This window comes from Camelus bactrianus, chromosome 20 (genome assembly GCF_048773025.1).
Source record: "Camelus bactrianus isolate YW-2024 breed Bactrian camel chromosome 20, ASM4877302v1, whole genome shotgun sequence".
Taxonomy (NCBI): domain Eukaryota; kingdom Metazoa; phylum Chordata; class Mammalia; order Artiodactyla; family Camelidae; genus Camelus; species Camelus bactrianus.
The window spans coordinates 848,798-871,030 of NC_133558.1; the positions used below are offsets into that span (position 1 = coordinate 848,798).

Genomic DNA, 22,233 nt, shown 5'->3' on the forward strand with positions numbered 1-22,233 from the left:
CCCTCTCTTGTCCTCACTGGGACACGCTAGAGTGGGGCCTCCTGCAGTGCAGGTGTGGGCCGAGGGGTCAGAGGAAGAGGAGGGTGCCTGCGTAGCAGGTGAAGGCTGAGGGGAGTGTGTGTATTTACTGGCGAGGTTTGTGAGAGTGTGTGCCTGTGTGTAACTGTGTGTGCCTGTGTGTGTGTGTGCCTGTATCTGTGTGACCGTGACTGTGTGTGGCTGTGTGTGTGCGTGTGTGTGTGCGCCCACCAGCCCGCCTAGTCCTGGGGCCCAGCCTTTCAGGGACCATCTGTTTCCAATTAGCAGCATCCCGGCTGGGAGAAGGCCCGTCCCGGGGCAGCTCCTGAGACCGGGTGGGCCCGCTCAGGCCCCCTGTTCTGCTCCACCGGAGCCCTGGCCGCCCCTGGCCGGCAGGCTTTCACAGCAACTGGGGCAACCACACAAAGAGCCCTCTTTCCTGCACCAGCCGCTGGAGCCTGGGTCCTCCCCAGATCATAAACCTGCCTCTGAAGACATTCAGAAATAGTTCAGCTGCACTCACAGGAGCATGTGCAAAGGCTGGAATTCCATTTGCCGTAAAGTTTTACTTTCCTTGCAGGGGGAGGGAGGGGGAGAGAGAGTCCTGACCTAATTTGTTCTGGGGCAAGATGCTGCATTTCATGCAGAGGTTTCTACCCGAACACAAACCCTTGCTCGATGCGGAGGGGTCCCGCGCGGGTGTCCACCTGCCTGAAGCTGTACAGACATGCCGGACACATGAGGTCCAAGCCAGGCTCCTGAAGGATGCACTCGGGGAAACCGGATTTCTGATTAACCTGATGCAGTTCACCTGCATGCTGTCTGGCATATATTAGGCACTTAATATAAACAGGTTGAGCGACTAATCAAAATTAGACTTAAAGAGCAATCTAGTAGTGAGAAGAGGTTTGAAGTGAGTCTCGTGTGTAAGACTGGAGACCGCAAGCAAAGGCATGGGTAGCCAGGGGCCTGGCATGGAATCTTCCAGCAATATTTACCCTCCTTCAAGTTCCTTATTCTAACTCCCTCTGTTTCTCAAGCCTTCTTTTGGGATTGTGCGAGCCCTGTGGGTTCTAATGACAGTCGCAGGGACCAGAGCCCATGTGAAGGGTGTGAATGCCGCCTTTCTGCAGGACCTGGGTTTCCAGATAAGCCGCACAGTGGCTTATTGTCACCAGGACAGGAAAGCGACGTCGCAGGCACAGAGGAGGACTGGCAGGGGCTCCTGCAGAAGGAGCCACTTCACTCCAAGGCATGGTTGTGTTTTCTTTTGGGATTCTCGGGTCCTGCTTTTGTAACTTGTGAAGACAGAGACTGTGTTAATGCTGGTTCACAGAAAGGCCATTTTTAATAAGAAACGAGAAAAATCATTTGAAAGCCCCACGATTTCTGTTGTCTAGTGACATAATTTCAAGTAAAGTGAACTTGTGATTAAAACATCTTGATTTCCAAAGCCGATCAGAGGAGGCCTCGGAGAAAGGAAAGTGGGCAAACCGGATTCAAGTCCCGGCTGCTGCAAACCTCGGCGGCGCCCGCCGGTCGGTCCGGGCGTGGGGAGCGGGCATCAGGCATCGAGCATCGCGGGGCGCTCAGGCGTTGGGGTTGGTCCTCATGAGCTCCACGTCGGCGTCCACCATCTCCCTCACCAGCTCCTGCGGGAGGACGCGGGGCCGCGGTGAGACCAGAGATTCTGCCTCCTCCCACGGGCGCCCCCCACCCGTCCCCGGCCCTCCTGGCCCAGGGCGCCCAGCCGCCCGGCCACCACGTCCCCTCCCCGGGCCCGGACCCGAGCGGCCGCGGGGGACACTTACATCAAAAGCGACCCGCGGTTTCCAGTTGAGCTTCTGCCTGGCTTTGGTGCAGTCTCCCTGCAGAAAGTCCTGCGGGCCGGGGGACAGCACGGGTCGGCGGCGGTGCCGGTCCCCTCCCGCCGCGGCACACAGGCTCCGCGCTTCTCTCCGCGCCGCTCCCGCGGGCCTTGCGTCTCTGGACGCGCGCTCGGCCGCGGGCACGGCGACTGCCACTCCCCACCCGCCCGCCACCGCGTCCCGCTGGCCTTAGTGACTTTCTTTCTGCACCGGGTTGTGAGGCATGCTGCTCCAAGCGCCGTTTTGGATTCGTGCTCGTCTCCCAGCGCAGAGGGATGCGCCCTCCCGCCGCGCACTCCCTCTCTCCTTCTCCGCAGTGCGCTCCCCTCCTCCTCCTCCTCGCGCCTCCTCCCCTTCCCTCGCCCCCTCCCCTCCCTCGCCTCCTCCCCGACTCCCCTCCACAGGCGCCCCTCTAACCGACTCGGGCGCAACCCACGCCGCGGTCTCCGGACCTCACCGCATCTAGGACACCCACGTGCACGGGAAGAAGCGCGCTCTCCGGGCAGCCCTCCCCCTTGCCGGCCAGGGCGCTGCTCTCCCAGCACTTCTACGCCATTCTGTTCAGCTCCCTTCCTGGGGAATGCTGATCTCGACCCCGACCCCTCAAGACCCACGAAGGAGCCACAGCCTGCACGGGGACACCCGCTCTTCACCAGCCCGCAGCATCCTCCCCCGCGCCCCGGACCAGGGCCCATTTGCTTCCTATGTCGTTTCTCATTCCAGCTGACAGGCTTTATCAACATGTAAAAAACACATCAAGAAAGGACGTCTCCCAGCACGGGGGGGGGGGGGCGCGCGGCAACCCCCCAGGGCTCCCTGCTTCCCTCCATTTAGGAGGCTTCCGGGGAAGGAGACCAGAGGAGCGCCCGCAGGGCTGCACCACAGTCCCTGGGCTCTCACAGCTCCTGGGCCCAAGAAGCCGGATGAGAATTTCAAGATGATTCGCAAGAAGAAAGGGAGGAAGAGAGGGAGGGAGGGCGGAAGAAAAAGGAAAGAAAAAGACTTTGAAATGGGCCATTTTGGGCCCTGAGATAAACACTTAGCGAATTTCCCATGTACAAGTGCACTCACCCGACGGTGCCCAAGAGAGGAGGCCTTTAACAGAAGACAGCGGGGGCTCTGAAAACAGGTTGAAATTAAAAGGCCATACACAGTCCACTGGGACATGATTCCAAAGAACAGCCTAGACCAGTGACAAGGACGGTGACACTCAGCTGTACCTGGAAGGCTTCTGCCCCACATTCTCCCCAGGCTCCCCGAAGGTGGACTTGAGGTGGGAAAGGCCGCGGGGGTGGCCAGGCAGCCCGGGTCCTGGCCCCCAGGCCCCCAGGCCCCCAGGCCCCCAGAGCCACCTTCCCCGCCAAAGGCGTCTGCATCCACTTCTGCACCGTTTGTTTGCCTGAATTCTGCACAGAGAGACCCCAGCCAGCCGCTCCCCCCTCCATCACCCAGCCTCACTTTTCAGGCTCGAATAAATCAAGCTCCCAAAGGCCCTGCATTTCACTGAAGTACTGACTTCCTCTCCAGCCTTAATAATAGTCAAACAAGTTATTTCTGCCGGCCTTCGCAGTCCACATGCAGCGTCTTCAGGAAGAGGAGGCTACAAATATTAACAATGAGCAAGCTAAGATGGTGCTACGTGGAGCTGGAAATCCAAGTGGAAAATCAAACGAGTTTATTTCTCCTTTCCCGAAATAAACGTGTCTACTTCTACAACACTTCTGCTCTGCTGAGAGTCACACACCGATACGCATTCTTTTTCCCCAGAGGGAGCTGTGAAACGTGGCCTCAGGAAGCAACGCGGGGCCTCCTCAGCGCTCCGTGGTCACGCTGGAAGGGGCAGCCTGCTATTCAGTCACCACACCTGCTGTAAGTCCGCCGGCTCTGCAGAGGGGGCTCCGGGCTCCGAACCTCGGCCGGCCGAACCCTAGGACCCGGTGCGCCCGCAGTGTCTGAGCAGGCTTGGGAAGGGCGCTTTGTATTGTAACTCTGTTTCCTGTACTTTTCCACAAGCAGCTTCTGACATAACAACAAGTAGGGAGCTACAGTTAAGGAAAAAGCTCAGACACAGACTTGCTACCCTGCAGGGACTGCAGCGAAACAAGAGACATACCAGGGAGAGCTCCCAGCTCAGTGCCGAGCCCAGCTCCCCCTGGGCCAAGGGCCTGTCACCCTGAAGTTCAATGAGACAAAGAGGATGAGGTTCTGTGAAAACAGCACGGTGGCCCTCAGCGCCGACTGCTACAAGCTGGCGTCTCGACTGGGCCTGTGCTTTGCCGCGAGCAGCTTTTAGGGAAAGATCAGGACATCCTGGCGTGTTTCACTCTTAACCCCTCCTGAAGGGCTGTCTGACTTTTCCCCGGTGCGTCCTCTAGAGGAAAGGCGTAGGGAACGGTCTGGTCTGCGAGGTCCGGGGCACAGGCCTGGGGTGCCCGTGGCTGTGGCAAGGCCCCTGAAGTCGACATCGGGCCCCCGCCGGCCTGCGGGCACTGTGCTCTCAGGGGTCTGCGTGGGGCCGGAGAGGGCCCGGTGTAGCTTTCCTCTGCATCTTGCAAACCCTCTCCACTAGGGTGTGATCAGCTCTCAGGACGGGATCAGCTCTCAGCTCGTCTGTTCTGCTCTTCCTTCTTTTCTCAAGGTCGAGTTCCTTCCTCGTTTGCAGGCTTGTAGCCCAAGTCTGACAATGGGGCAAAAGCTGAATGAAAGTGAAGAGGTTACGTACAGTTTCCAACATGCACTCTGTGTGCTGGGTGGCCTGGGACTTCTCCGCAGGGGAGACAGTGAGGCTCTGAGCAAGACGGGAGGCATCTCTGTGACTGTGACGCCTCCTACGCCCTGGCTCCTGACCCTCACCGCGGCACGGCTGTGCCTTCGGTGAGCTCCGCGGTTTGAGCGTGTGACTTATGGCTGTCACGTTTGATCCAGGCTCGCTGCGCAGCAGGGCGTGTGTCCAGACGCCCAGAGCCCTTTCGTTGTCCGCAGGCTCCAGGACGACTGATGACTGGTTCGACCTTCAGGGCTTGTCCTCCGATGGCCTTGTCCAGCCTTGAGCCCTGGAGTCCAGGAGCCAGCGGCCAGGGCTGCAAACAGCAGCCTCGTAGGAAGGCGTCTTGCCACAGTGATTTTTCAGGTGTTCCTGGTGGGTGTTCTTGTTATGGTGACCTGATAAAGGGGCCAGACGGAATCCTGGAAAAGCCATCAAGCCCGCTCCTGAGCCCACCGTGGTCCACATAAATCCCGGCCACGCTGCACCCGCATCTTCTGCTCTAAGTCCCTCTCCTCACGTCTCCTTGGGGCCAGTCCATCTCCGTCACGGCAGCAGCACACCTTCAGGGCGCTGGCTGGGCTTCCGTCCCTCCCCTCGTCTCGCTTTATTCTCTTCCTTACTTAGCACACGAGGTCCCTTGGGGACCCACCGCTCTCCCTGAAGCTCCGGTGGGGAGGCTGGTGGGCAGACTGTATCACACACTTTTCCAACACTCACAGACTCATTTCTCATTCTCCCTCTTTGACATGACATTGGGAAAATTCAACATTAGTATTTGCTTCAGCTCACGTGTCTCCTCGGCAGGCCTTCTGGTGAGCTTCGCGGAGGACGTCTGTTCAGGTAGAGAAACGTGTCAGGGGTGTGAGCGCTTTCGCCAGATGTTGTTTCAATCAGTGAAGCATCTTCAAGAATTTAAGCCATGGAGCGTGAGTGGGACCCCACACTCATTTCTTTCCTTCCACTTTCCTTAGAAAAGCAAAACCGAGGAATAGCTGGGGCTCCCAGAGAATAAAAGGATGCCAGAGAGTTTGGTCCCCAATCTAACTTTACACTAACGGAGAGTCAGCAGAAGAGCCTGACTCTCGGGGAAATGCTCCTTTTCAGAAAGACGGGCCTGTGAGCAACAGCGACAAAAAGCCTAGTAAACGGAAACGCACTCGGTCACGGCCTGTCCCAGTCGCGATCTGAGGTACGTGGCGCGGTGGGCAAGGCGGGAAAGAACTGAAGGTGAGGCCGGAATGTCCCCGGCGAGTCTGTGGGCGGTGGTCTGAGCTCTCGCATGCTCACAAGCCTGTCCTTGGATGGAAACCTTCCCAGGGAGGCGGCCAGCCCTCTCCCCTCATACCGCCACTCACAGTGAAGGTGAAGCCAGGCCTCCCGTCGTGGCGAGGGTGAGAAGAGACACGGAGGAAACAGCGGGCCGTCTCGCCGGCTCAGGAAGTGGACGCGGGCCGTCCGTCGGCGGGCCCCGGGCTCTCCCGCAGGGAAACCCAGTCCGTCAGTGCAGGCTCCACTGCCCTTGGACAGTGGAGATACAGCGGCAAAGGGAGCAAACAGAGGCAGAGCCAGAGGCCGAGCTCCGCCCGGGGAGGCGGTCGGGACAGGTGAACCGCCATGCGTGGCCCTGGCTGGTGGCCTCACACCTGAGCCGTGTGTCTGCCCCGGGACGTGCTGCCCTGATCCTGGGAGCGCCTCAGGGCCCTGCGACCCCTCCGTGACCGCACACTGCTGGGCCAGGGAGCACTCAGTTCCAGGCTTGTCCCCTGGAACCGGCAGCTGTGTGTGGCCCGGACACCAGCGCGCTCGCAGAGCTTCCTGGGAAAGTGAGCGAGGGCGTCGCTGCCCGACGCGCCCATCTGCGAGGCAGGAGCCGCTCTTGCTCTGCGAGGGAGAGCCCAGCCCGCGTTTACAGGGCAGCCCTCCTCCTCCACATCTTCTTTTTTCACTTGTGTCTAGAGGTGTGGCAGCGGAAGAGAAATGCAGGTAGGGAAGGGGAAGAGACAGAGACACAGGACTAAACGCACCGGTTGCCTTTTAAACAGAGTTTTAAAAAGTATCCTAGAGAAAGCTTTCAGGCAGGCTTGCCCGAGACAGGAGAGGTGAGTTCGGGGTGCGTCCCCTGCAGAGGGGACGCTGTGCGGCCCCCGGGACCAGCCTCTCTCCCCAGCCGTCGGCCCCGAGGCTGCCGTCAGCTTTCCTGGGACAGAGGCGCAGGCCCGGGGCCGCCCCGTCCAGCCCGCAGGCCTCTGGGGCTTGTCCGGTTCTCCAGGCTCAGGTCTGAGCGCACGGGGCGGAGGAACCGAAGCCCGGCCCAGTAGCTTTGGGAGCTGCCTACGTGCAGGTGGGCGCTAAGCGGCTGCTTTACATACAATAAGCAAATGAGGTTTGGGGAGCAGCCTTGCACACACATCTGGGGCCACACTCCCCGCCCAGAGTCTGCCACCAGTGCAGCGCCGGCTTCTCGGCTGCCTCTACTCTCGACCCCCGGCGCTCACAGGAGCACCCCAGGGAGACGGGAGCGAGTGCTGAACCGGACTCGGTCCTGATTCCCGCCCCATCTTCGCTCTCCCCAGCAGATGCGGGGTGACGCACAGTGGCACTGCAGGGCCGGCTTGTGAAAGGGAGATAAGATTATTGCGACCTCAGCGTTCCAGGCTTCAAAGCCGCCGCCTCTGTCGGGAATTACTGGTTGCTGTTAATAACTAGATGGGGGTGTGGAGATTACCCACGCTGGTCGGAGGCGGTGAAACCCCGCGGAAAAGAGATAAAGCGCCTTTAAGTGGCCCAATTAAGGTGGGCGGGGGCTCTGGTGCACGAGACCTGGAGGCTCTTCCTCCGTGCTTGCTGCCCCCAGCAGCCCCGTCCGCCCATCAGCTGATTAAACCCCAGACAACTGAAATGCAACTCGAGAGATCCTGTATCTGCCCCGGTGGCCTCTCCCCAGGGATGACACACCAGCGCCAGCGCAGCCCCGTCGGGTGGGGGCGGCTCTGCGGGGCACGCGCCTTCACCTGGGGACCCACGCGCACGAGGTGAAGGCGGTTTTCCTCAAGCTTGTTCCTTTCCAGTTGTCAGGAGACCTACTCCACCCCTTAGAAAGCCCCCTGCACCGTCCACCGGCCTTTGAACACGAGTAAAGGAGAGTGTAAGCAGCACGAGCGCTTCTGCAGCAGACGGGGGGGCCTGCCTTCGGGTGCTTTGTAACCTCCACAGTACATCGACCGGGTCACTCAGATCCAAGGAACCTCACTTCAGTAAGCCTCCCCCCCTCCAGCCACCGTCCTTCTCCACAACCAAGACAGAAACGCCATGGCTCGGTCATGCCAGCGTACGCTCGCTCCGTAACTTTTTAAACAATTCTAGGCCTAACCAGGCCACTGCCCACCCCAGAATTTCTGTTTCTGGTTGTTTCTCTGGGACTTTCGCAGTTGAGAAGTAATTAAGGCAAGCACTGTGACGTTTGTTAGTAAAGTTTTGGAGCGGTGGGGAGGAATGGCAAGTTAGGACGAACCTTCAGGTTTGCTGTGACCCCTTCATCCGCTCGCTTGGCTTCCCACTCAGGGGGCAGCTTCAGGCTGCCGGGCACCTTCACTGCGCGGTTCCCTGGCACCTTATATTTTCTATCTTTGTGAGAGAAACAGTGCCCAAACCCCAACGCACCTGGAGAGAGATTTAAACCAAACAACCTGACTAGCGCCACAGAGCCATGTAGCGGGAGGGCTGGGCCGGAAGCCAGGATGTCTGGTTCCGGGTCCAGCACTCGCACTGCTCAGCAGGACAGACCCCCCCGGACGTGCCACGAGCAGCATGCTTTACGTCCTCGACCTGAGCAGCAAGGAGGTGTCGATCCAGAGGGGTCAGCGCAGGCTGCTCGCTGCCGGACAGCAGAGCCGGGCAGAAGAGAGGCGCATGCGGGTCCAGCGGGACTGGGGCCCTACAACAGGCAGCCGACGTGGCGGTGGGATCGCGGCTTCCCGGAGAGGGCAAGGAGCCCCAGGGATGCTCTTCCGCCGACAGGTACGTGTGTGTCAGAGTGGCCCCGGCCGCACGTTCACATCTGCGCACTCCCCTCACGCACACATTTTATCCAAGTAACAAAGCTGCCTTGGCACCGGAGACAGAGGCACCACTGGGGACGCCTGCTGTGTCTGTGGCTCGGCCACGGAGCTGTGTGGCCTTGGCGGAATTTCTTAGCAAGGCTTAGCCTCAGAGTCTGGGGACGGGGAAACACCACCCTCCTGGCAAGGCCGTTGTGAGAGTTCACGGTCACACGTGGAAAGCAGCCAGCACTGCTTCTGACTCGTCACGAGGTCTGAGGGCACAGGCTCAGCTGGAGACGAGGGAGGCCCGTGGGAGGTGGAGGCGGCCTGGACGGGGGTGTGGAGAGCATGCAGAGGTGAGAAGGGGGCGAACGGGGGCCGTTCTGGAGGAAGCGAAGACGGGGACTTGCTGAGGGACAGTGGGGGAAGGATTCGGGGAGGACGCCCAGGGCGCTTTCAGAGTCATCCTCACTGACAAGGGTCCCAGCAGAGTCCGAGTGTAACACGTCGTCACACCACGCCAGACACAGAGACCTCTCATCTTCATGATTACGAGACAGACTCATTCAGAAGATGGCTTTGTAACACCACCCACCATCTCCTCATCGCTCCGAGCAACGTGCTGTCTTGTTCTGAATCTTGATTTGATGGCGGCGGTTTTAGGGGAGAAGTCTGGCGACTCCGAGAAGGTAGCTGGCTTCCACAGTCCTGCTGCCTGTGTTCCTTCGAGTGGAAGGAAGGCCCCCACCTCCCCCCACAACTGAGGTGGCAGCCTCTCTGGGCCTGCGGCTGAGCGAGGAAAGGGTTAAGCCAGGCTGTGTCCAGTGTGCCCGCCGGCACGTCCCTTCAGTCCACGGCTGCGGCAGAAGGAAGTGTGGGGGGTGGCCTTTCACACGACATCATAAAAGCCTGATTTACCGCAGCCACCAAACATCTAGAAAATCACACGCTCTCAGGAAGACGCAGTGGGAGGTGGCCAGGGCCTCTGATGGAGGCAGGCGTGGGGACCATGCGCGACACCTGCACGGTGACCCTGGCAGCTGCTCGGTCTGCGCCGGGGGGCCCTCGTGGACAGGCCAGGGCCCCAGCTGTGCACGGCCCACAATGGAGAGTGGCTGCTGTGTCCGCGGATGAAACAGAGTGGGGTCCACTCCGCCAGCCTGCCTGAAACCACACTTCTGTGCGTGTGGAAGTGTCCTGCACAGGAGGGCTCTGCCCAGATGTGGGGGGGGGTCACTGGCCACAGAAACGTGGGGATTGCCCCCTGCACGGGCTGCCCAACCCCCAGCCGCAGGGCAGCACCCACTTCCGCCGCCCACTGTGGAGCGAGTCCACGCCCGAGATGTGCTGTCGTCCGTCATGAGCAAGGGGCTGGGAGGTGACGCAGGAGAGACGCTCGAGGAAACGAGGGGTGGACTCCTGGCACCTCCAGGAACCGTCTCAGGGACACCTGTGCCTTGTTCCTCGTGCTCAGTAACCTGATGAAGCCGCCGACGCGCAGGTGCGCTCTGCGAACAGATGCCAGAGAGGCCCAGGGGGTCCCAGCATTCTGGCCACGTCCAGGCCACAGAAGCTGCTGGCAGAGGAAGCGGCTCCTGAGGCCGCCCTTTCCCAGGGTGCAGCCCGACTCTCCCGGGACCCGGCGGGGACAGCGGGCAGCGGAAGGCGAGGCCCTGTGGTAACTGCAGCACCCCTCACTCCCCTGCGCAGAGAGGGATCGCGGGACGAGGACGCAAAGTCCCTTCCCGAGCGCGGCTTACCCAGCGCCTCTCAGCCCCGCTCTGCACCTCCCGAGGGATCCTCGCCCTCCAAGACGGCCGAGGCCACAGCCAGTCCTGCCCCAGTGGCCTCAGCCCTGCACTCCCGGCTTTGCTCCCGAGTGGAGCTGGGTGAGGGCAGGTGACCCGGAGGGAGGCCTCCCTGGCCAGGCCACGCACCTCTGCCCAGGGGGTCCGGCACACGCGCCCCGTGCAGCCGCGTGTGGGTGTCCACGCAGGGGGTGCGGGTGGAGGCCGCCTGTGGTGAGGGAACTGAGCTTCAGACGCTCATTCCCATGAGGGCAGCCCTGGACGCCTGGGAGCAAGGCCACGAGCAGCCAGGCTCTGCCAGGGCCCAGGGACCTCGGGCTGTCAAGTGGACACTCGGGGTCCCCTGCTTCCCAAGGCTGCATGCCATGATGGATGCCTGATCGTGAATCACAGTGCAAATGGGAGACAGTTCCCATGGGCCCGCTGCCCTGCTGAAGGCCGCTCCCGTGTCAGGAGGCCTCTGCTCGGCCTTAAAAGAGGTCCCCTCTGCGTGGACACAGCCCCCCACCCACTGCGGGCTGAGGATGGGGCTCCTGGCTGTCGGGACGGGGACGCCTAGAGCCAGGGTGCTCATTCTCCCACCTCCCCCGGGGACTCCCACAAACTGTGGGCTCTGTCAACAGTGGACGTGGTGGACCCTGGGCCAGGCCGAGCGGTCTGCACCTCTGCAGGGTCCTCAGAGAGTGTCCGAGAGTCACCTCCTCAGACCACATGCACTCCGAGGGCAGGGACAGTGTCTCCTCAGCCGGGGTCCCCAGCCTGGCTGTTTCTGGGAACAGGGTGGGCGTTACAAGGGAAAGCGCCCCTTCTCCTCCTCCAAGGAGCCCGGCCACCCAGCGTGCGCTGGACACTCCACTCCCACCCACCCCAGCTGGCCTCTCGCTTCCATTACTCCTGTCTCAAGGGCTCCCAAGTTGCTTCAATGAGGCAGGTGGAGCCCACGAACGTCCCTTAAAATGCTGAGCAAGAACGGGGAGGGCACCCTGGAGAGGAGCCCCTGGAGGTCACGGTCTGACCTGGCTTAGCCCACTGGCTCCCAGGGCTCGTCCCCTAAATCCATCCAGCCCCCAGCTGCCCGGGCAGGCATCCCGCTGGGTGGGCCTGACTCCCCGCCTCCTGCCGGTCCTCCCTGGACACCCCTTCGGCTGTGCAGACCAGGCCCAGCAGGCCCATGCCTGCAGCCTCGTCCAAGGATGTGAGGACATGTGGCCCTTCCCGTGACCAACCCCAGGAGGGCTCCCACCAGCCAGGTGACACCTGGCCCCTCGAGGAGACATGGGAGCTGTGGTTGCCTGTGGATGCCGCACAGCCATTCTGTCCTGGTACTGCGGCCGTGACCAGGGGCCCTTCAGCTCCACTGGACGCAGCATCTGACTCTGCCGCACCGCCCCAGACCCCCCGCCCAACGCAGACCCCACCGAGCAGGGAACCAAGCCCCCAGGACTCTGGGCTTTGACGCCGACTGTCCTTTGCTCCCGGTTTCCTCACCACCTTGTGCTCCCCCCAGGTTCCCTGGTTGGAATTCTATCCATTTTACCAGAGCAGCTAAAACCCTGACTTGGGGTCAGTGTGCTGACACCCGGGCCGCTGCTCTGACCCCAGCCAGTACCAGGGCAGGAGACTGGAGCCCCCACTTCTAGTGATCCTGGTGGTCTGGTGGGCACAGTCCCAGGCTCCAGTGTCTTCTCTTGGTGCCACGGCTGCCCTGGTGCCACCGTCTGGGTGGAAATTTCCAGATGGTGCAACCACAATCAGGCATGCACCCCGGGGCCTCTGAGCCCCACACCCCGTCCCTTCCGTTGCCTCCACATACGACGTGCCTTCACCCACCACACCGCGATTCTCCCCCTCAGCTTAGCGCCAGAGACACGCCCACTCTCAAGTGAGGGTGCCGTGGGGCCCTGGGTCCTGATCACTGCACTTCCTCCCCCACCCAGATCAAGTGAAATCATATCTCGCCCCCTGGCAGGGCCCGTGAGGTGTGTGGGGGCTTCCTGCACACTCCCTCAGTACATACACCTGCTCCCTTTCCGGCTGTGTTGTCACCATTAGCTCCCCCGCCGCCCCTGCCAGCCTCTCCCAGGGGTTTAAAGTCATGGTCGGTGTAGCTCCCTCGCCTACCTGTGCCCACGTCATTCACCCCCAAATCTTTCCCAGACGCCAGTGTTCGGGTCCTCCTTTTGCGGCCTCAGGTCACGGACACTTGCGTGATGAGATGAGGAACCACCCCCACGCCCGTCACAGACCGGCGCCCTGCCCCCCGGGGACCCTGCCCATTCCCCCACAGAAATCTCTACCACTCGCCAAATAAAGTCCCAGCTCTTGCTCTGACTTTCAGAATCTTTGACAATTTGATCCCAACCTGTTTTATCAGGTTTGTTTTCCAGTCCTCTCCGACCACACTCAGGACACGTGGGATTAACCACGGAGCAGGCAGGTACACAGGGCTCCCCGCCTTCCTGGAGCCAGAAACTCAGCAAAGACGACGGCTCGAATGCCCCCACGTCCCGGGTTCTGGGCTTTGGACATACAGCTAAACGCCCTGGGGCCATGTGGAGGTCAGCTCACAGCCGGGCCCCAGAGAGCCCGTCAGGTGGTCAGTCTGCCTCCTACAGACCATGCGGACACTCCCCCGGGCACAGGCGGCCAGGCCCGGTCCCGCCCTGTCCCTCCTGGCTTGGCGGCAGTGCGGACGGAGGGGCCGAGCTCTGCGTGAAGGTGTCACGACCTGGCGGGGCTGCGGGGTAGATGCCAGAGGGTGAGGAGCTTGATTCTGACCAGGGACTGCAGAGGGGGCCGGTCCAACGTGCAGTTGTAGAGTTTACTTCCTCAGCTTCTCTCTCTACCAAAGCCTTGAACTTACAGAACATCTGACCTGCTACGTCGTGTGGAAAACGGAAGGACATTCAGAGTGAGCAAGGGTGCTCCGCAGAAGCAGGAAGTTCCCAGAAGCTGGGTCATTCGCAGAGATGCTGGGAGAGGCGCCGGGCTCCTTTGGTCTGGCCTGTGCCACCAAGAATTTAGGCAGCTTTTTAAAAAATTTAAAAAACAGGACATCCCCAGTAGGCGGAAGGGTCCGGGAGCATCCTGGGGCCGAGACTTAGCTCCAGAGACAAAGCACAGCACCTCTGGCTGAGCAGAGGACAGGCGGGAGATGGGCGGGAGACCAAGGACTGTGGCTCGCCCGCAGGGTCGCTAGCGGGGTCAGTGGGGGGTTAAGGGGATGGAGGTGCGAGACCAGGCTCTGCCGAGTACGGGGTCTGGGGTCCGCCTGGAAGGATCATGGAAACCTTCTCAGGCCGCGGTGGGGAGGATGAGCAACTCCTTCTCAGAAGGCCCCAGACTCCACGGGACACCCCCCTACCTCAAACCCTCCCCCCGAGGACCAGCCCGGACCCCCCTGCCCCGTCCGGCTTCTGGGGGCGCAGGGGCTGTTGCTATCGCTGCAGTGCCCGCCGTGGTGGAGAAGCCCCGTCAAGTCCATTAGCGCCAGGCCCGGGCCCAGCAAAGACGCTGCCGCAGCGAGGCCCCCAGGACACCTGCTGAAGAGGGACCTCATCCTTGCTTTGAGCTCTTCCCCTGATTTTCGAGGACAGGCCTCTCTTGTCAGGGTGTTCCTACCACGGCTCTGTGGCAGTGACGGCACCGGCAGAATGGCTGTTCTGCAGGGAAGAGCTCAGAGGGAAGGGCCCCGGATGGTTCTCGTGTACCAGCACGTTTCGGCGTCTCCTCTGACCTGAAGAAAACCCGGAGCTGCTCACTTATTTTGAACTGTCCTCGGAGCAGCGTCAGCGACGTGGGAGGTGCCGCGATGTTTTATGTCACCGCTCGAGGGCGGCAACCCGAGGTGTGGCCTAACGTCACCGCTGGCAGCACAGCGCTATCGCTCTCACAGGAGAAACGTGGGGCGGGCAACGGTTCTGCTGAGCCCGAAAGCCTTGGTGTCAGAGCGAAGCACAGTTCTGGACGCATGTGAAGAATGTGCAGTTACATTCCCCTCTGCTCCTTCAGCGCCTCCCCAGTGAACGCGCAGAGTTGCTCTGCACAGAGAGCCGTCAGACCTCGGCCCCGCGGCGGCTGTCCACCTAGTTCCCACTCCCAAATGATGAAACGTCACAGCTATTAGCAAATTTAAGTGAAAGCATTTTCATTAAAATAGCTGCATTTTATAGGTCAAAGTGTAAAAATACTGTGGGAACCATCGGCTGTGGCCTCTGTGTTTAATTTCTCTGCTGGTCGTGCCAGAGACCTGCTGATAAAGGCTCAGAAACATGAACAGCCTCCTCACAGCTCCTCCGTGAGCTTGTTCTGAATTATCTCTGAATTTCCAGATATAATGGCCGAAAAGGCAACACCACAAAATCAGGAACAGAGAACATGAGATTAATTTTAAGGCATCCTTTTTAAATACAGATATGTGATTTATAAGTGTTATTTTTAAAAAAGCATTGACTTCAAATGTTGTCTGCAAAAGACCACTCCCATGCTAGGTTTCAGGTTTTGCTGAAAATCACTTCCACGGGGCTGGGTTTCCGGGTGTGGGACGCCGTGACGCCTTCTCAGGGGCAGACTGGGGGCAGGGTCTGCTGCCGGCGGGGCACACCGTCCGCCAGGCTCACCCTGCCAGGCTTCAAGGACGCGCCACTCCCTTCTTAGCAGATGGGGGAACTCGGGCTCAGACGTCAATTCAGGGGTCACCCATCTGGCAGTTACTCGGCCTCTAAGCCTAACCCACCATCTGATGGTGGTGGCATCACACAGGTGACGCTGTGCACGCCACCTTCCGTGGAGCACATTTGAGGGTGCGTTTCCGTCTCCTGGTGAGCCCCCCGTCCAACCACGATTCCCAGAGGAGTGAAGTCCTGTCACCGCACCTGCACAGGGAAGCACGTTACACACGCGCAGTCGCAGCAGGTCCAGCTGGCGCCTTCCTCACCGCAGCGCAGCTGCGCGGCAAAGGGCCCCGCCTCCTTTTGCCACATTCCAGCTCCACCCAGACAAGGGCCGGTCACCCTCGTGACCCTCCCAGCCACCTCTTCCCTGCACTGGAGGGAAGTTTACCGCGTCCTCTCTAGACATTTCTGTGTTGCTCCGGTGCTATCCCTGGGATGGAAGGTCCCGCCAGCTCTTTGAGAAAACAGTGCTAACCTGTCTTGTTCCCTCATGCAGGTGGCGGGCTCCTGGTTTCAGAAGTGTTTTCTAGACGTGCCTTCCAGGCCCCCTAGGAAGGACAGAAAGGCCCTCCCGGCGCGTCTCCTGGCCGGTGGCGCTGACCCTCACCCCCTGAAAGGGCCCGAGTGGCTGCCCGGCTGTCTGACCGGCTCTGAGGCCGCAGCGGTGCCCATCCCTGCCCACTGAGCGGAGACTGGTGTGAACACCACCAGCAAGGCGCCCAGAGCTCAAACCGTGGAGGCGGCTGCACCCCCAAAGGCAGGAGGGCAGGTGGGCTCTGCCCTGGCCCAGCAGCTCCTCTCTGGGTGCATCCACGTGCCAAGAAGACAGCCGGGGACACGCCGTCTCCTCCTGAACGTGGAAGTGGCTCCTGGAAGGGCCGGCCCCTCCCAGTGCCCCCAGACGGCTCGTTCCAGGGGCTCCTTGCACCCCGGCAGCACCCCGCAGAGCAGGACGCAAGCACAGAGGGGAACCTCTAGCCTCACTGCCTCTAACTAAGTGCCTTAAAGGACTGCGACAGTCCTATTAGACTGAGAGAGACGCGAACACGCATGAACGGAGCAGGAAAATGCTCAGAGGCCCCCGTGCCCTCTGGGGCAGAGCGGGGGCACCAGTGAGGACGGGGGCTCCCCCGGCCCCTTGCGGGACAAAATCCGGGCCTGGGCTCAGCAGGGCTGGGCCGCAGGGGCACCGCACCTGAATCGGTCTGGTCTTGCTGGGCCTCGCCACCTCCACCAGCGCTCCCGGCCCTCAGGTCTGGTCGGGCAGGCGGCCCTGGGCCTGCTGGGGCACCTAGGCCGCGGCCCACACTCACCCCTGGCCTGTTCTCGCGGTGTCTGAGCTCACACCTGTTCCCCAGGTTAGGACACTCAGGGACGGGCTGGGAAAGTCAGGCAGATCGGGGCCCCCGAGCGCGCTGCGGGCCTCACGCACCAACCTGACGACGTGCGGCATTTCTGGTCCTTGCAGGGAGGGACCGGGAAGGGAAGGGAAGGAGGCCCCCCTCAGATGCTCCAGGAGCCTCCATCTCTGGGTCCTGGGCCACCAGGGCTCCGACGACGCTGAGCGCACAGCCACCCGGCAGTGCTAGGCCGTGGGGTACGGCTGCGGCCAGGGGCTAGGACACACCGGGTCTCATACCCAGAGGCCACCCCCACCACTCCCCGCTCTGACCCCGCAGGAAGTGACCCCACCGTGGGCCTTTACTTAGGGTCACACGGTGTGACCGTCAGCTTCCAGGTTTCTGCGGTGACCTCTCGGCGCCTACTTGTGGGTCTCTGGCTGGAGGCTGGGCCTCAGGGATCGGGGGGAGGGTGGACAGCACGGGTGTTTGGGGGTCTGCAGTCCCGGCCACCTCGCCGACACGGTGTCCACCCTGCCTGCCTGCACCGTCACCGCGCAACGCCCTTCTCCCGAGCACGCAGCGCCAGAAGCCACGCGCTCACCTGCTACCCTCCGCACCGACGGCTACGTCTCGTCGCGGACAGTGACCGTCACAAACCTTCGCCGGAGGGCCAAGTGCTAGAACCAGTGGCGGGAGGTCAGGAGAGGCTCTCCCGGGAGGCCCACGCTTGAGAAACTGCAGGTTTGCTTTCTGGCCGCCCAGACACCGCCGACGGGCTCCCTTCGTCCACACTCCGTGCATCCCTCCTGCGTGTTGGACGGGCACAGGCTGACACACACACACACACACACAGCTGGTCACCCGAGGCTCAGTGCCCCCATCACTCCAGGCTTGTGGGGCCTCCTTCTCTCCCTCCTCGGGCAGCCGGGTCACTGCCCACCGGGCTCCTGGCCTCCCTGCCTCTCCCCCGGCCTGTGCACTCAGCTCAGTCTCCTGCGGGTCCTAACGCGCGGTCCTCTGACCCTGCAGGTGTCAACCCTGATGTGCTCCACTGGGGCCACTTCTCATCTCTGTCTGACTCATTCTTAGAACCTGTCTGATTCAGACTGGCCTGTGGTCCACTCCAGGAAAGAAGATTCATTTTTCCTTTTCTCCAAGATCTAAGCTGGTGCTGTGCTTTTAATGGAACGTCAAAAATAGCTGCAAAAGACACAAATAAATGGAAACTCACCCTGTGTTCGTGGATTCAAGGGCTTCCCATGTCAAGATGGCAGCACCACCCAGAGACGCCTACACGCCCAATGCCATCCCTGTTAAAACTGCAATTTTGGGGGCAGATATAAGACTCCATCCTAAAACTCACGGGTTTGGGAATAGACAAAAGAATCTTGAAAAAAAGAACAAAGTTGGAGGTCTCACACTTCCTGACTTCCAAACTTACGACTGAGCTATGCTAGTCACAGCGGTGTGGTGCTGGCAGAAAGACAGACAAACACACCAGGGGGATGGAACAGAGATTCCAGAATTAAACCCTTGCATGTACGAGCAACCACTTTTCAACAAAGGCGCCAAGACCATTCAGTGGGGAAAGGACAAGCGGCCGAAAAGCCGGACGTCCACACGCAACAGAATGAAGCTGGACCTGACCTTACACCGCTTACAAAAATCAACTCATCATGGATGAGGGATCTAAGCCTTAGAGCTAAACTTACAAAACTGTTAAGAGAGAACATAAGGGAGAAGGCTTGTGACCCTGGATCTGGCAGCACATTCTTGGATATGCCACCAAAAGCACAGGCAATGGTGCACGGGACCACGCCCAAACTTGAAGCTTCTGTGCATCAAGGGCACAAAGAGCAGGGTGCAAAGGCAGCCGTGGGAGAAAGTGTCTGAAAGTCACGTGTCTGATAAGGTCCAGAACATACAAGGGACCCGCAGAGCCCAGCAGTGAAACACACGTCCTGAGTGAAAAAGTGGGCAAGGACTCGAACAGACGTTTCCTCCAAGACACGCGAACAGGCAACAGCAGGTGAGAGCTGCTGACACGCACGGACACACCAGCCACGGGTGCCGCTGCTTCTCGCCCACGGGACGGCCACTCAGAAATGATAAAGGTGTTGATGAGGGCGTGGGGGTACTGTCGGGGCAGCCGCTGCGGAAAACCGCGTGGAGGCTCCTCAGAAAAGTAAAAGCAGAACTAAAATGTAACCCAGCAGTTCCACTTCTGGGTGTCTGTCCAAAATAACCGGAGGCAGGGTCCTGAGCAGACATCTGTGCGCCCACATTCACAGCAGCTGAGGGCGGAGCCACCCCAGCGCCCACCCACAGGCGACAGACACAGAGTGAGGCGTGTGCACACAGTGGAGTCCTACGCAGCTTTGAAAAGGAAGGAAACCCTGACACCTGCTACAACGTGGAAGGACCCTGAGCACACGACGCTCAGCCAGTCGCAAAAAGACAAAAACCGCACGGTTCCAGTCCTGTGAGGTCCTAGCGTCCCTGGATCCACAGAGAAGGGGGGGGCGGTGCTGGCCAGGGGCCGGGGAGGGGCTGGACGCCGACCTGCAGCCGGGACGTGGAAGAGCTCTGGGGAGGGGGTGTGGCGGTGGTCTCCCAACAGCGCGGACGTAGCCAGCCCCACTGAGCCGTACGCTTGCAAACGGTCAGCACGGTAAAATGCGTGTGTGTTTTGCCACAATAAAAAAACTCCATCAATGCTCAACTTAAAAATAAACAAACCACTGAATAAACACAGCAATGAACACTGACGCTCCTTTAACTTTCAGAAGGTGTCCCCCAGCCACTTCTCCAGCGGGCATCGGAGCCTTAATTTCTGCGTCGTGAGAACCTAGTGCGGTGCTGGTCCCACCGTGAGGCTGAACATGCAGAGCTGCTGAAGCGCACGGGTGACTGCGTGACTCTCACTGCTCTTTCAAACTTCCGAAGCCGCCCAGCTGACTATCTCAGGCTCAACTGACACATGTAAATCTTTCTTAAGTGAAGAATTTTCAAATGTAAGTAAAATATTCACACTAGTTTTTTTTTTTTTTTTAAGGTTGAAATCCATTTTCAACACAAAACTAGAAAGGAGGGTGTAAAGACTGTCCATATACATCGCCCGAGAGCGTTTTATTTGGCCGATGGGTAGGTCATTGTGGTGACCGACAGCGTCACAGTCAGGGTCACAACCTGACGTCCAGGACACCCTGACGCCCAGCTCACTTACGAAGAGACTGACAAAGGAGTTCGGAAGCTGGACTGAGGCTGCACAGACGCTGCGAGGCGGCACTCGAACCCTGGGCGCCCGACCCCGGCACCCCAGCCGTGTGACATCTGCCCAATCCATGAGGTGGAAGCTCTTCTTTCTTCTTCGCGCAGGCGAGCTGCCTGCACTCACGGGACTGTTCGACACGGCCCGGCCACTGTCCAGATAAAGGCGACTCAAACCTTCCAGCACCTTGCGAGCCAGCGTCACCTCGCCGCTGGTGCTGGAGCTCTCAAGTGGCCTGGGGACAGCCTCCACTTCGCGAGGTGGCGTCTGCAGGGCCCAGGGTTGGTCGGGGGTGCGGTAAGGCCAGCCAGTCAGACCTCGGAAGGCCAAGTTCACCGTGCCACGTGGCCTGGCTCCCGCCACGGCCCCTCCCTCCACGTAGCTGACACTGGAGGGTGTGAGTTTGCAATCAGATTTCCAAATGAGGACTGAGGAAACGCATCCCTGAATCCCCAACAACCTTATCTTGGGGGCTGTCTTCCCGCCAGCGGGGGGCCCACCACGAGCTGACTGCAAGAATCTCCGTCCTCCACCCCAAAGGTGTGTGTACACGACGCGCTCTCTTTATGGGGACTTGGGCGAAAATATCAATTTTAATTAGCGTTGCTTCTCTAATGAGCACATTCCAACACGCTCACGGTTTCAAAGCTGAAGCCACAGTCTGTGAAATCTTGTTTTATCTACAGCTTTCCCCCCGGACTCCACTGACCTGTGCCCCCACCCAGCCCCCAGGAGGCCCAGAGGGGACCGCCTGGCGTGGAGCTGGGGACGCGGCGTGGGCCGGGGGACCAGTTCTCCACGCCCTGCCCGGTCTACCTGACGGCGCACTCAGTCACGTCAAGTCTACTGACCACCAAGAAACAAGGAATTTCTTGGATTGACTAAATTTTAAAGGCATAAACAAGTAAGATTTAAAAAATCAACATACATGCTTATAATTCTTTTCAAAACCATAGAATCTGGAATATTTAAAGCATGTAAGCTCACGCAGCTGACCTCCCTCCTACCCCCCAGGCCGAGGCACCAGGCCTGGGGGGGCAGTAACGGCAGTGATGTCACTCTGGCAGCGTGGTGCCATCACCCCAGCCAGGCCCTGGCCAGAAACGTCCAAGGACCGAGGCGGGTGTGCCTGGGGAGGAGAGCCCAGTGGGCGGGCAGGGAGGGCCACCGGCCCTCTAACGCCTGAATGACTCCCTGCTGGGCCTCTGGGGCCGGTGGGGCCCTGGGCGGCGGGAGGGGGTCGGTGCTGGGACACCGGGTGCTGGGGCTTGCCTCACGCCTTCACTGTGGCCCGATTCCCACGCAGTACCATTCAGCCTCCTCAACCGAACCTGAGGGGCCTTCAGTCACCGCACTAGTCCCGCCACCGCCCCACACGAGTGTTAGAGCATGGCTGCCCCGTAACAGGTGCGTCGAGGGGCCAGCCTCCCGCCCACCAGTCCCGCCTGGGGACGCAGGGAGACCGAGGGGTGCCCCGCTCTCCCTGCTCCTCCTCGCCCCACGTGGGGCTCCAGCCGCGAGGACCCCACAGGGGGGTGGGCACCATCACCCGACCATCTGCCAGGGCGAACTCCCGGGGGCCTAGAGGGAAACGCCAGCGCTTGAAAGATGCCTGGTTACTCAGGAAACTGAAGCCAAAAGACGGTCAAAATGGCGAGGTCCATTTTGTGAAAACAGCGACGTCAGCTCTCAACCCGCTTTATTCCCCTACGAGGCGGCGGAGGCTCACTAGGAAAGGAGGCCTCTTCAACCCGGGCTCCACGTGGGGCGCAGGGGCCCCAACCCGAGGCCGGCTGTGCTCCTCAGGAGGGTCTAAGTGGCACCTGGAGGGACGCACTCACGCCTCCCTGCCTCGGCGAGTCGGAAGCCCAGCTGGTCACCCAGGGTGCTGGCGGGGAAGGGGCGGCAAGGCCACCAACCCACCTGCCATCGGACGCGAGGGGCGCTGATGGGGCTGGAGAGAGTCTTTCCTGTAAAGCCAAGAACTTCGGTTACAGGGGTTTGAAAAATCTCCTTTTGGACTTAACTCTTCAGACAAAACCTGAAAGGCTGGGGCTCACGGAGTCTTGAGGCTTAGAGCCCCAACATCCAGAAAAATGCACACACTGCCCCGAAGAGAAGGGCCGCTGACGCCACACGGATCGCTCCGGAAAGGCGGCGGGGGCGGAGAGGACACGTGAGGAGGAAGCGGAGGAGCACGAGGGGGAGGACGTGCAGGATCGCCCCTCGGTGAGTCGCCGGCACTGAGCGCGGTCGGACCCTAAGTGGCGGGCACGACTTCTTCCATCAACTGGACAAGAGACAGAGCTCGGACCCGGCTGGGGACCGACGCTTCCTGTTCTGATCATTAGCTGCCTGGGACCCGAGTTCCACCCACCTGTTTGGTTTGTGAGGTGCAGAAAACAGCATCACAGACGATGGCGAATCTAACATCCAAATCCTGCT

At 60.4% G+C, this 22,233-nt stretch overlaps 1 protein-coding gene across 4 annotated transcripts in view; it reads right to left on the reverse strand.

Moving 5' to 3' along the window:
- Positions 1 to 1,341: 1,341 nt before the first annotated feature.
- Positions 1,342 to 22,233, reverse strand: part of GMDS (GDP-mannose 4,6-dehydratase) — a 455,105-nt gene continuing 434,213 nt past the window's right edge. For all 4 annotated transcript variants that reach the window (XM_074347980.1, XM_074347979.1, XM_074347981.1 and 1 more), the window contains 2 exons: positions 1,830 to 1,898; positions 1,342 to 1,670 (listed from right to left, as the gene is read on the reverse strand). In XM_074347980.1, the coding sequence (XP_074204081.1) occupies positions 1,608 to 1,670; positions 1,830 to 1,898 (132 nt within the window). In that variant the 3' untranslated portion in view covers positions 1,342 to 1,607. The remainder of the gene's footprint in view (positions 1,671 to 1,829; positions 1,899 to 22,233) is intronic.